This window comes from Pteropus vampyrus, unplaced genomic scaffold (assembly GCF_000151845.1).
Source record: "Pteropus vampyrus isolate Shadow unplaced genomic scaffold, Pvam_2.0 Scaffold115, whole genome shotgun sequence".
Taxonomy (NCBI): domain Eukaryota; kingdom Metazoa; phylum Chordata; class Mammalia; order Chiroptera; family Pteropodidae; genus Pteropus; species Pteropus vampyrus.
Window position 1 is genome coordinate 3467209 of NW_011888896.1, and position 13389 is coordinate 3480597.

Genomic DNA, 13389 nt, shown 5'->3' on the forward strand with positions numbered 1-13389 from the left:
GAATGTTCTTCATGGGTTTTCTCAGGTGCCCCTTCTCTTAGCCAAGATGGCATCTGTGTGAGGGAGAACACTTCTATTCCCCTCATGATAATGGGGGCAGATAAGGAGAAATCAGTTGTCCACATATAGGTCCTGGTTCTGCCTGTTGGGTCCTCTCACCCTCCCTAGAATTAAGTTTGGGTTTCCTGTTTGTTGTATAGCTCCTGGCATCACCATTGATTTAGGGCTGGTAAAACCTGTGAACTGTTTCTTCAACACATTTCTAGCCCTATGGTGTCACTTTGCTGACTTGGCCCACTGTTTCCTTACTGGCACAGTAGACTCAAGGCTCAGCCAATTCCTTTCTTCTGGACACCGCCTTGAGGTGAGCTGAATCTGCCAGGGTGTCACCCTGGCCCTAAACACAGCAGCTGCATATCTGTCTCTCTGGTGTTCAGCTTGCCTCCCTCTTCCAGGAACTCCAGAGAGACTCTTGTGTGAGTGGGTAACTTCTCCACTATGTGAAAACTGGAAGGCACACAGAGAATCATCATGGCCCTCTCTCTGCCATTCCCCTTCTCTGGATATATCCATTCATGTGTGCCAGGACATCCTATAAGGCTGTGTCCTCGATAGTTTATAGCCATTCTTCCTTCCTATTTAGGGTTTTTGTTCCTTCGTCACCCTCCCACTTGTGTGGTTTGGTGTGGAGGTGGTTTTTGTAGAGAAGTAAGGACATGGTCTCCTGTTTCTCTTCCTGTAATGTCTCCTCCTCCTAGCACTAGAAGAGCTATTGTATGCAAGGCCTCTCCATGCTGTTTCCTCCTCTTTCTCGAGTTGGCTTTTGCTCTCCCATTTCCCTGGGGTCATAATGATGGAAAGGTTGCCCTGGCTGTGAGGAGGGGGCAAGACCCAATAATGATAACAATCCAAGAAAATGATTAAGAGGCATTTAAAGATTTACAGAATATTGTTATTGTTTCACCAAAATGCCTTCCCCATTTTTCTGAAGTGTACTACTTTATTCATCTCTGTCTTTGAAAAAATACATTTTAAAGATATTTTTTCCTTTAAATTTCTAAGTAGGATGTGAGTTCCTAGGCTGTTATTTTTTTTATTAGGAGAGCCATTTAGAATAGTTAAAATAATTTTATTTTAATCAATTTAAATAACATTATTTAAATCAGTTACCAACATAATGGATAGCTAGAATAGCTAAGCCATACAGTTCTGTATACCTAGTGACAACAAGTTTTCAGTACTCAACCTAACAATTATGGGCACTGATAGAACTCTGGCCAGCTCAAGTTCTCCATGACAATTAAATTATGAAGCCCAGGATTTTTAGGAACCAGATTTAGGTTAAAGTCTACTTCCAGGGATAGGACTGTATCCTCCTGGTTAGGAAAGCCAGGAAATTCCAGATGTGGAAAAACCAACCAAGTTTAACGAGTCAGAGAGTGACAAGGATGGTGTAGGGAAAGGTTAGTCTGTAGTGTACTGTCTTGCTGATAACAATTAATTGTTCTTACTTTTGCATGGTTTACTTTCACAGAGTTAGGGAACACATTAAAAATAAGGCAGGATGCTATTTGACCAGGTGTGCATGGTTATCACCAAGCTTAAAAAAAAAAAAAAAATCTCCCTTCTGCATATATAGTGCATCGTAAATTAGCCAGCAAATACTAATGAGTACCACTCTGTACCAGATGTAGTGCTGGGCTCTTGAGAGAATACTTGCAACACCCTCCCTGATTTTAAAGAGCTAGTGTCTTGTTGAAAAGACCATTCATTCATTCATTTATTCAGTAAATATTTACTGAGTTCATTCTTTGTGCCAGGCACTATGATACACAAGCACAGAGCAGAAACAAGACAGATATGATCCATGAAGCTTATAATCAGTTGATACTGATATTCAGTAAGTGACACTGACTGCATCCAAATATCCCCATTTCTAGATACATGGAGTTCTTTTCCTCTATTATCAAATAAACTAATTCAAGCAGAAGTGATATAATACCCAAATATTCATGGATGAAATGGGCTTTGAATTAACCCTTGAAAGAAAATTAGTCTGTGCACATACCAAAAAAAATGAGAATCCTGTTCTGGATGAGGATAGGCATAGAGTGCATTGGAGGGAAAGAGCTGATTGATGGGCACTGAGGGTCACTAAAGTTGAAATCAAATTCCCCAACTCATCATCTTAGGTGTCTTGCAAGGCCATTGCTTAATTATTTAGGTTCTTTGGGATGTAAGATATGTAGCCCTACTTAGGTTAGCTCCAGCAAGGGAAGGTTTGTTATAATGGATGATTATGGCTTGGAGTATATTGGCTGGAGTTAGAGGACAGATCAGGATGCAGAGAATAAACAATGGAATAAATAGAATTTTAGATTAGTCTTCCACCATCATTGGATCTAGCTATTTTCTACCTGCTTAATTATGTTTCCATTACCAACTGCCATTTCTTCATCTCTACTGTCAATATAATTTTTTAGCTTCATAATTTTTACTTGTTTACAAGTATCTGTTTCCTCATGGCTCTGGTATTGCTGCTCATTTTCTCATTTTCTCAACATTTCTAAATTCAGATTCTCAGAGAAGAAATCTCTTCCTTGTCAGTTCATTATTCCTTGGCTAGAAGGTCATATATCAGTGGCTAGCCTATGGCTTAGGTTTTCATAACTTGTCCAGCTGGGTATGCCTGAGATGTACAGAATCCTGTACAGAATATGGCAGCCTATGGATGCCCCATCAGTAGGTATTGTATGCAGAGGAATTTTCCTTACAGAGGTCCATAGGTGAGGCTGGCACAATGAATGACATGTCCAACATAGCTGAAATAGTAATAGCTAATACATCCTGAGAGCTTACTCTGTTACTGTATATATTAAATTTTTTAATTCTACCAGTAATCTTATGGAGTAGTTACTATCACTGTTCCCATTTTAACTGAGGAGGAAACTGAAGCCCAGCAAGTTCAATGAACTTGTTCAAGGTCGCACAGTTAATAATCAGTGGAACCAGGAGTCTACCAGGTAGTATGTTTTAGATTCCATTGTCTTCTACACTCTATAGTTAAATATGGGATTTTATGAGGCAGAGAAATCACTTAGGGGACAAAAGGAGGTTGCAGTAATGCAATGGGTGGATATAAAAGGAAGAACTAAGAAAGATGCAGAATGGGTAGGGAAGAAAGGATTTCCCAGACATAACAAACAAACAAAGTAGAATCACTTGGACTTGGTGACAAGTTGGAATAGAGATTTTAAAATACTTAAGAAACATATTATATGTACACTCCCAGTGAAAAACAACTAGTTGGAGAAGAAATTAAAAATTTCTTAGCCGTGGAAAATGATTAATTGGCTATTTAGAAGTATAGTCTCTAAAGCCTCTATCAAATGCGACGAAAGAAGAAACTATTATGTTCTTTCTTACTGAGAAGATTTTACAGTCAAAATTCCCCATGCCTCTGGATATTCCCTTCAAAAGGCTGATTTGACTTTTATGGTCTTGAGAAACTCTGCTTTTTCACTTATATAATGTAGGTCAAAGTTTTGAAGGGAAAACTTTCCCCCCTTATTTTGTAGCATGAAATAAAAAAAATTCATGGAATGAGGGATGTCTTCAATGTTGATATTCGAGCTTCTCAGAGTCTCCTGGGAGCACATGTGCCAAAAATGATAAGAGATAAAGCAGAGGTGTGAGTAATATTCCATGGAAGCCAGAGGCTAGAGCACCTATTGCTGTCCGTGGAGTCTGGGATGTTCCTCCCAGAGGCATTTCTAACATTAGATCCTTCTTCTCCCATCAGGTTTTTGGCTACCAAGCATCAGTTCGTAATCCTCCCAAATTGTGTCAAAGTTTTAGACTCCTTTGAGTGTGGTTTCAGTTCTGCCATCCAAGTTGCTGCCCGGCTCTACCCAATCTTAGCCCCAAAGTGAAACACCAGTATAGTCAGCCGTACTTGCTCTCTTTCTCTCCCTGGCTCTTGCTCATTCAGGCCTCTGTCATTGCTCAAGCTTTCTCTCTCCTCTCTGCCTGTTCTTTTAATGTCCTGTGCCTCTTCATAAAACCTCAGCAACCTTCCACACCATCATTTTATTTCTCCTTTCTCTGAATTCTTAGGATTCTTGCAGTCTGCACTATTGTGAGGAAATCAGTGTTAATTGTATTGAATCAGTATTAAGATCTATTCCTTTTAGAATATATTTCAATGTTTTGAAGGGGGAAAGGACAGAACTCCTTATAAATACCATGGTTCAAATGGAAGTATTGGAGATCACATAGGCTGATTACAGTTTTGTAATCTTTTTGGACAGTAAAGCTGCAAGAACCCCAAAGATGCAGTTCTACTGAGGAGAAGTTTGTCGGATGTGATAAAGAGTAGCTAAAGCCCTGTGGTGCAGCTGGCTCATCCTGGAGGAAACCTCACAGACAGACTGACAGACACAGAGTGGCTCCAGGAACACTGTCAGGCATCCTCAGCCAAACCATAAACAAGCCGAGGGACACCAACAAGTCATGACAGTAGACCAAACAACAGGGCTGTGTTCATGTGTCTGTAGAGTGGCCACTCACACATCAATCTTTTTACCACAATTGCCACAGGAAAATAATTCAGTCCAAGAGTCAAATTCAAATTGGAAATTACACATGTGCACACACACACACAGTCTTTTCTACCTTAACTGGAATCTGTAAAAATATCCTGTAATAATATGGCTTAGTAAATAAAGCTGCATTAACTGAATGTTTGGGATCTCATAACCAGCGAAAAGACCAGAGTTGCTAACAGGTTGGGTATCATAAATATTTGGCAATTTAGAAAAAACACAGCAGAGCTATGGATTTAGCTGAAAGAAGAGAAAGAGGATTTATTTTGAGCAGGAAGATCTTGAGCACCATGAAAGATACCATCTTCATGGTGGCGATAGTTAAGATGTCTGAGAGAGGCCCATTAGTGCCTGTACAGCTTACACTCTCAGGAAAGATCCATACTTCTGTGTGGATGAAAGTATGTGTATTAAAGGGGTAAATCTTTGAATGGAATTAAATGTAAAACAGTTTGGCATCACCTGACATATGGTGGATTCTTCATACATGTGTCTCCCTTCTGCCTAAGATAATTCTCTTTTGAAATACTGCTTCTCAATACAGATGAAAAAGTTTTGTGCCTAACTAAAGGGATTCCAGGCATCAATAGCAGGTGTGGAGATTATTTTCTATAGATCTCCCTTCTCAAAGTTCCTCAATCTATGCACATGGGCAGCCTCCTCCTCTGCCAGATAAACTTAACTTGCCAAATACTTGCTTGGAAGTGTATCCATATAGTTGGAGTCATACTCAGAACCTCTCAGATGGGTACATACCAGATCTATGTACCCATCCCCAGTTTCTTCTTGTTCCACTGCAAAACTGCTTTACATTATAACCCTCAGAGGCTCATCCAGGACAGAGCCAGAATTGCCTAAGAGTTTTATTCCTCCCCAAGACAGCAATGACTGATGGATACTGAAGTAGAAAAGCCCAGACCCCTTGTCTAGGAATGGGACAAACTTCAAAGCATAATTTATATTCCTGAATTTCCCAAAGGTTCAGACTGAGGATAGACTCACCTAAAATTTTACCCTTGCTTGCCTTCTTCTCCTTTTCCTACATTCTCACCCCTTTACTGGCTTTTCCTGGCAGTCCATTTTTAATAAGTCACTGGCATACAAATCTTTGGTTTAAGATCTACTTTTGAGAATATACAGCCTAAGATATCATTCATTCATTCATTCAAAAAGTACACTCAGTGCTTTTTCCCCAGTTCAGTGAAGAAGAGCGATATAAAGTTAGGTGAAATATAATCATGGATATTCTCAAGGTACTATGTGGAACATATAGAGACTACACATTTCTAAAGCCAAGGGGAACTTTAAAATATGAGCGTATCATCAGATCTGATAAAGTGCCTTATACCTAGTAAGTTCTTATGTGTATTAAAAGATTTGGTCAGTCCTTGGCCTCATAATGTTGACTATTGGGGAGAGCCAAGCATTTGCTAAGAATTCTGTTTTATTCACAAACTTTTATTTGCCTCCTACTATGAATTAGAGTGTGAAAACTGATAGACCAATACGTACAATATGATATATACATCTCGAATAATGTATACAATGCTATGTAAATATGATAGAAGGAATAATAGTTTTCCAAGAAAATGGAAGGCTGGGTCTTGGAAGATAAGTCGAATTAATTCTGAACAGAAGTAGAGAGAGGCATTTTAGAAAGGGAATAAGAAGCTCCACAGTAATGAGGCGTGAAAAATGAGGCATCGGTAGGTCTCTTGAAGAGTGAGTAGTTTGGAGCATCAAAGCAAAGTTCATATGAAGAGAGGCAGGAGATAAACTTGCAAGTGTAGGTTGAAGACACATAGTGGCAGGCTTCGGTACTTCAGAACTTTATTCTGTGGGAACCTTTAAAGATATTTAGGATTTGCCACGGTTTGCCATAGGAACAATATGAAGGATGTGTTTGAGAGAAGAAAGACTTGGATCAGAAATACTGTTATTAGGTTAAATCATGTATAATTTTAATTTCCAACCATTTTGACCCAACAAAAATGACAATTTCATACAGGTTGAACAGATACACTAGCTGAGAAGAATAAGGCACAAAGACTAGAGACAAGGGGTAAAATAAGAGACACATAGGAAAGAAAACTGGCTTGAAATGAATGATCCACTGGCTTCAGGAGTAGAGTAAGCTGCAGAAATTAGATGTGACAGTGAAGCAAAATTTTCTAATGAGAATGATGGAGTGAATCATGGATAGTATTCATAAGAGAAACAGGGACCCCTGGAGAAGTATATAGGGAATCACACTACACTTCAGAACTCCTGACTCTTCACACATTACCTTGCAGTGCCTCATTTCTTTAGTGCTTTCTTTTTCTGCTATTTGACTTTGTATAGGCACGTGATATTCATATTCCTACAGTTGTATCTGCTTCTAAAGTTGAGCCAACAAATAATGCAATCCCAAGTGCACTTATAGGTAAAGCAAATCTCTAAATAAGAATTTATGTAGCATAATATCAGAAAGAGAAACCTAGTGGTCTAGCTCAGGAACCCAGTCTAACCAGATTGCTCTTTAACATATGAAGAATCTTCTCATACAGTGGCACACAGGGGATTCTGAAAGTCTCAGAGAATAAATAGAAAAACCTGTTTGTTTTTTTTTACTCTGACCTCAATTCTGACCACTCTTCCAGAGCCACAGTATTTCTATAAAAAGTGCTGCTAAACTTTTTCTGTTTTCTCTGAAATAGATATTGGACAAAATGTAATTTTCGTTACAAAGAAGACATGTCATTTTATTTTTCTTCAAATAACACTGCCTTTCTAAAACAGAAATTATCTAATCGCTTAACACAGTCAAGAATTGGAAAATTACATGTCTGGCTGGACATCTTGTGTAATGTCATGCCACTTGGGATGGGCATTTGTTTAAGATAATCTTAACTAAACTTCTGAGAAAAAAAAGATTCTAGGAATCTAATAAAAAGACTGACTAAAGAAACATCGGATTTCATTTTTTCATGCTTTTTCTTGTAACCAAGAAATTCATTTTATTCTGCTATTTCTTTCTAAAGAATCACTGAGAAATGTATAAAAAGGAAATATTTTTCTCAATATTTTTATTGCGCTCAATTAATTGAAGCTATAATTTAGATAAAGCTGTTGAGGAATTGTCTTCAGGGTCAATCATACAGCATTGATCATTTAGGTCACAGGTACTTGTAATCAGTAATTCTGTCCACTGAAACCCTCTGTCTGTTCACAGATCAGGCACCAAACAAACAACTATGCATCCAGCTCCACCTCCTTACCCCGCCAGTTCTCCTCAACCTTGATGTGGAGTGACCAATTGGAAAGGTGAGATTTAGAAGCTTCTTGATTTTACAGCATAGCCTTCCCCCAACTCTCTGTTCTGGTCTGAACTCATGCTACAAAGGCAGACTATTTTTATGAATTAAAATGGAAATTAAGTTTGCATATTTGATTAAGGAGGACTAAATTTCTTAGAGGAACTGTTGTTTTTATAACTTCACTTAAATTTCTCCAACTAAGAACTTTCTGAAACTGGCTCCAGTTTAATCTTGTGACTGATCATCTATCGTCAAGAAAGAGCCTGCACGTCATTGATTTTTCATTGTAAGAAGAGTCTTCAGGAGTATTTTAAAGCTAAATTACCCCTGATTTAATTAGACATCAAAACTGAGTATATTCATCATGTGGTTAGCATACTCTTACTTGGCCTTTTGATTAGATCTATTTTTTATAAAACATGTATTACAATGAATGAACACTGCAGAAAGCAGAGAATAATGCCAAATGTGATGCACCTTTGGCCATATTAAATTTCGAGCATTAGTTTCCTCCCTCAAATACCTCTTTTCAATGTTTCTGTTATTGACTATAGGGTAAATCGAATGAATAACCTCTGAGTATTATTGCTGGTATAGACTTTTTTTATTTTAATGAGCAAATGTGAAAAGTTCTGGACTTGACTTTAATGAAAGTCAGTATGTTCACTTTATTCATTTCCAGGATAAGGCCAGGTACAATAACTTTTCTACTCAGAATAAGTCGTTATGACGGATGTGAACATTCAAGTAGCTAAACTTCTTTGGCCATTTGTTCTCCCATGGTTGAGGTAACTGAGAAATAATCATATCTGTTTTTCAGAGGAAAATCTAAATGTGTTTTTCAGTAGGGATATACTGTGCAATATGCCTAAAGGATAAGATCAAGCTGATTGATTCTAGAACGTAACTTAAAAATCACTAGGCCAAAAAAATTTTTAATCAACCACCTTATTTGGTCTTACATCCTTCCTTAAATATCAGCATGTAATATACATATTCTGGGCATTGTTTTGCTATAAACACTGATTCCCCTAGATAACAAATAAATGGAAAAGAATAAAGATACACAGTTTTTATCTCTTTATTGGTAGGCTCACTCTAATTTCACTTTTAATTTTTTAATGTAAATCTTATTATACTTTCCTCTCATTATAAAGATAAGTCAGGCTCTCTATAGAAACTTTGGTGGAAAATATAGAAAATTAGGCAACTAACTAAACTTTACTTTCACTATTCAAGAAAAACTTACCATCTTTGCAGTATATTTCTCTCTTCTTTTCCCCTGCACTTTTACTTGATTTTGTTGTACATACTTATGATAACATTATATGTGAATTATTGTCTTGTTTTCATTTAACATAAAATAAGCATTTCCAGGTAATTAACAAATTATTTAAAAATAATTTTAATACTTATACAATAGTCTATTGAAAGGATATACTATAACTTACTTAATCATAATCTATATTCAAATATAGCACCGTGATGAACAGAACTAAATTATTGTCCAAGGACTGAAACAAAGAGTGTTTTTAAAAATATATTTGTGATTGTTTTTACCATAAGTTTACTTTAAGAAATAAAGGATATGTAAAAATTTGTTTTTTATTTATATTTAAACAGACACTTTGTTTTTTTGTCATCACTAGAATTATGTGCATAATTTTAATATCTTTTAAAGATATATACAGTCTGACTACTTCCAAAAGAATTATAAAGATTTAAATTTTCATCATCAATGTGTGAGAGCTTCTGCTTTGTTTCACTCTAACTAGCACTGTATGTTATCTTAAAAAACATACACACGCAGTACTTTGTTGGTTAGATAGGAGAAAAACTGTATTTCATAGCTATTTCAATTTGCATTTCTCCTTATATCTTTCTAGCATATAGCTATATACTGATTGATTGGGGTTTGTTTTTATGGCAACATTGTTTGACCATTCAATGTGTCTACAATTGATATTGCTTCATTATTAGATTATTCTCCTATATTGCAAACTTGGAAACCAGAAAATTTACTAAGAAAAAAACATATACTTAGCATAATTAAATGATCCAGAGGCTTGAGTGATTTAAAAATCCAGTTATTTAAATTGCTTTTATTTAGAAAACACACATGTAATTACTTCAAACAAGAATGTTTTGATATCGAAAACATTTATACTTCTTACTTACATCTTATTCCTCTCACCCTCCCCACAAAAAAGTATCCCTATTCATGTTTATTACATATTTTTCTCTCTATTCTTACAGAGATGAATTTTTTATTGCAATTACTACTTCCCCGAGTTTGAGTATTTCTTCCCACCTGAGAAAGAGAATTTTAAATTTTGATTTAGATTGTTTATTTTTTATCTTTTCTTATTTTAATGTTTTTTTAATGTTTTTTTTTTTTACTCTTGTCAATAGTATCCATTGAGACCAGATTTATTGCTATAACCCGCACTTCTGAATGTTAAACTGTCTTCTTGGACTGGATTTTGAGTACATATTTAAGAAGTTGGGCAGGATTTCCCAGATGATGATTGATGAAAAAGTGAGAAAAAGAAAAACCCATTTTCCAGGAGTTTGTCGCCAACTTCAAACCTTTACCTGAGTCTCAATCGATGTGGACATCTGTACATTATGTGGTTGTTTTGATTTTATAATGAGTTTGAAAAATTAGTAAAAGTTGTTGACAATGTAAAGTTATCATATTGAGAGCAAGAATTCAATGAATAGGACAAACTTCATAAGAAAAAGATACCAGTTGAAGGCAGGGCTGTATCAAGTCAAAATATATTTATGCAAAATGTGTGATTAATGTTTTGAAGATGTATCCTTCTGAGCTAAGTTTGAAATTCAAAGTCCTTATGTCTATATTCCAGTTATGTGTCATTTAGTAACTCAGGAATCAGTTTAATTATTTTTCTGTCTTTGAAGACTGAAAAGAGTGATGGAGTTAAGGGCTCTCTTGAAGTGTCATAGAAAGCGATAACGAGGCTGGATGATTAACTGTTGAGTTAAAGCAATAAAAAATCCAAGCACAGCCTTCTGACTTACCATCGTAAATTCAGGATTTCTTAAAATTCATTCTCTGGTGGCATAAAAAAAGGCAAAATTAATAAGTGACATAGTTATCAAATATCAAATTTTATTACTTTCTTATGAAAGAAATCTATTCTATCTGAATTGAAATAAGAAATTCTGCAGACCTTTAGAAAAGACTTTGAGCCATCTAATATCTTTTAGCTAATATGATCTTAACTGCTTATAAGTCCAACCAGCCTTCCTTTCTCTCGCTTTTATTCCTCCCCGTCTCTTCCTCCTTCCTTTCCCTTTCCTCATTTTATTTAATTCAACACATATTTATTTAGTGTCCCTTCTTTAAGAACTGTACTAAGTAAGGGCCATACTGTCACCGACAAGGACATCTTGAGAAGAAAAGATAATATGATATCAGCATTTTTGCCATAGAAGCCTATACTGTGACTCCATTGTCATTTCAGCCAACTAAATTAAGCCAAAATAGTTGATTCATTTTTCTTAAATAGTTGAACCAGTTGTGAATTAGCCATAAACTATAATTCTTTTCATTCACATCCGTATTTGAAAAGGCCTCATGGAACAACCACAAAGCAGTATAAACAATGCTTCATACAATTTCTTGATTCCGGTTTAAATTCAACAAATTTTATTGAGCAAATAGAATTTTCCAATCATCATAGGAATGTCCATGCTTCCATTACATCTATTTGTCCATTATCCATCTTCACGGTTGTCTAGCTGTCATCTAGTTATTATTTTATTTTTACAAAATAGGGTAAAGTTTCGAGAGGGCTTCTCCAATGTCATATAGTTAATATAAGTAAGAAATCAGATCCAAGGTCAAGTATTTTGATTCCAGGTTTACTGTTCTCCCCATAGCACAGTAGGATGTAAAGTTTGTTACAATAATATTCCATTTATAAAATAATACGATATAGTTATGGAAGCATGGGTTCTGGAACTAAACTTAGATTTAAATCTGGCTGTGCCACTCACTAGTTCTGTGACCTTGAGAAAATTAATTAATCTCACGGAGTCTCAATGAATTAATCTATAAACCAAAGCTAATAGTAGTTACCTGTAGGGTTATTGTGATAATATATGTGAAGTGAGTGTAACACAATAGGTACTCAGTAAGTATTTACTGTGATTAATTCTTTATCCAAACTTATCTTCAACTATGTAATATGATCTCATTGTCAACTATAAACTGGCTGCCTGACTGTGGGAGTTTAAATGTCATGGACAGAATCAACTTTAGGCCTCTGAATGCTATTCTTGTTTATAATATCTCACGATTATTTTTACCCATGCAAAATCTAACCACCTTCCCCATGTTCAAGTCTCACCTTGTCCTTAGGCCTTAAACAATTTAAGTACCTTTCTTCTCCTCTCACTTCTATTCCCAACTCTGAAGTCGTATCATGCTCATTTTGATGATTATTGATTTATTCCTTAAATATTTTCATTCTATATATCTTTTTTCCCTTGACAAAATTCTATCCCATGGTGGTCAGAACCCTCTTCTTATATTTTCTTAATAGATCTCCCAGCACTAGTGCAGTATTTGACACCAAGAAAGATGTAATTTTGTAAATTCTCAACAAAGGAACAATTTATGTATAAGACTAGTAGTTGCAAATGTCAATGAATGTGATAGAAAGCCCTTTGTTTCTATGTCGTTGTTCAACTTGGTAAATTTCATGTTAAACTTTCCTGATTTAAAAATGCTACATCCAGGCAGAATAGACACATGAAGTTTGACATAACAATGTTTATTGAAGCTCTATCCGTGAAAGTGATAAAGTAATAAAATGATTGGAAAAGCTTGAAAAATAATGACTATATGGCAAAGATATTTCTCAAAAAACTAGAAATGATCTTTGTCCAAATAGGTTGAAATATGATATAAAGACAGTACATATTGGTAAAAAATACTTTTGATACTTTTGTTTTTAACCCCAGAAATGTATGCATTGCATACTAAATTCACCCAAAACAATAAGCTCTGTAACATCAAATATTCTGGATCATTATTCAGTAATATAATTATTGATTTTTTAACAGATATTTTTATCTTTATTTTCTTTAATGTCTTTAATAAACATAGATTCCTATAATTATATAATGAAGTTATTGAGGATAGGATCAAACTTCAAAATAAAATAAATTTCTTAGAAACTCTGTCAAAGAATGTTACGCATGGAGAAATGGTGCTTGATCTGTGTTTTATTATAATTATAGTAATTGCTGTAAAGCTCTATGGGATACATATGCAAAACAAATTTGTGGCATTAATATGCTTTATAAGTAGGCTGTATAGATATAGTTCTTGACAACATATAATATATTCTATGTAATTTTAAACCTATGGCTTTGCATTGGAAGAAATGAACTGCTGCCTACTCCCACCTCTATCCTATTGCAGAACCAGTTCTTTCATTCAACACCACTGC

At 35.4% G+C, this 13389-nt stretch overlaps 1 protein-coding gene across 4 annotated transcripts in view; it reads left to right on the plus strand.

Annotated features, from left to right (window-relative positions):
* PTGER3 (prostaglandin E receptor 3) overlaps nt 1-13389 on the plus strand; it is a 168979-nt gene that overhangs the window by 64644 nt on the left and 90946 nt on the right. For 2 of the 4 annotated variants that reach the window (XM_011365702.1, XM_011365704.1), the window contains exon 3: nt 7819-7910. The exons of 1 other annotated variant lie outside the window; for it this stretch is intronic. In XM_011365702.1, coding sequence (XP_011364004.1) covers nt 7819-7910 — 92 coding nt within the window. Of the gene's footprint in view, nt 1-7818; nt 7911-10315; nt 10356-13389 lie in introns of those variants that run through there. One more of the 4 variants, XM_011365703.1, reaches the window with a different exon arrangement.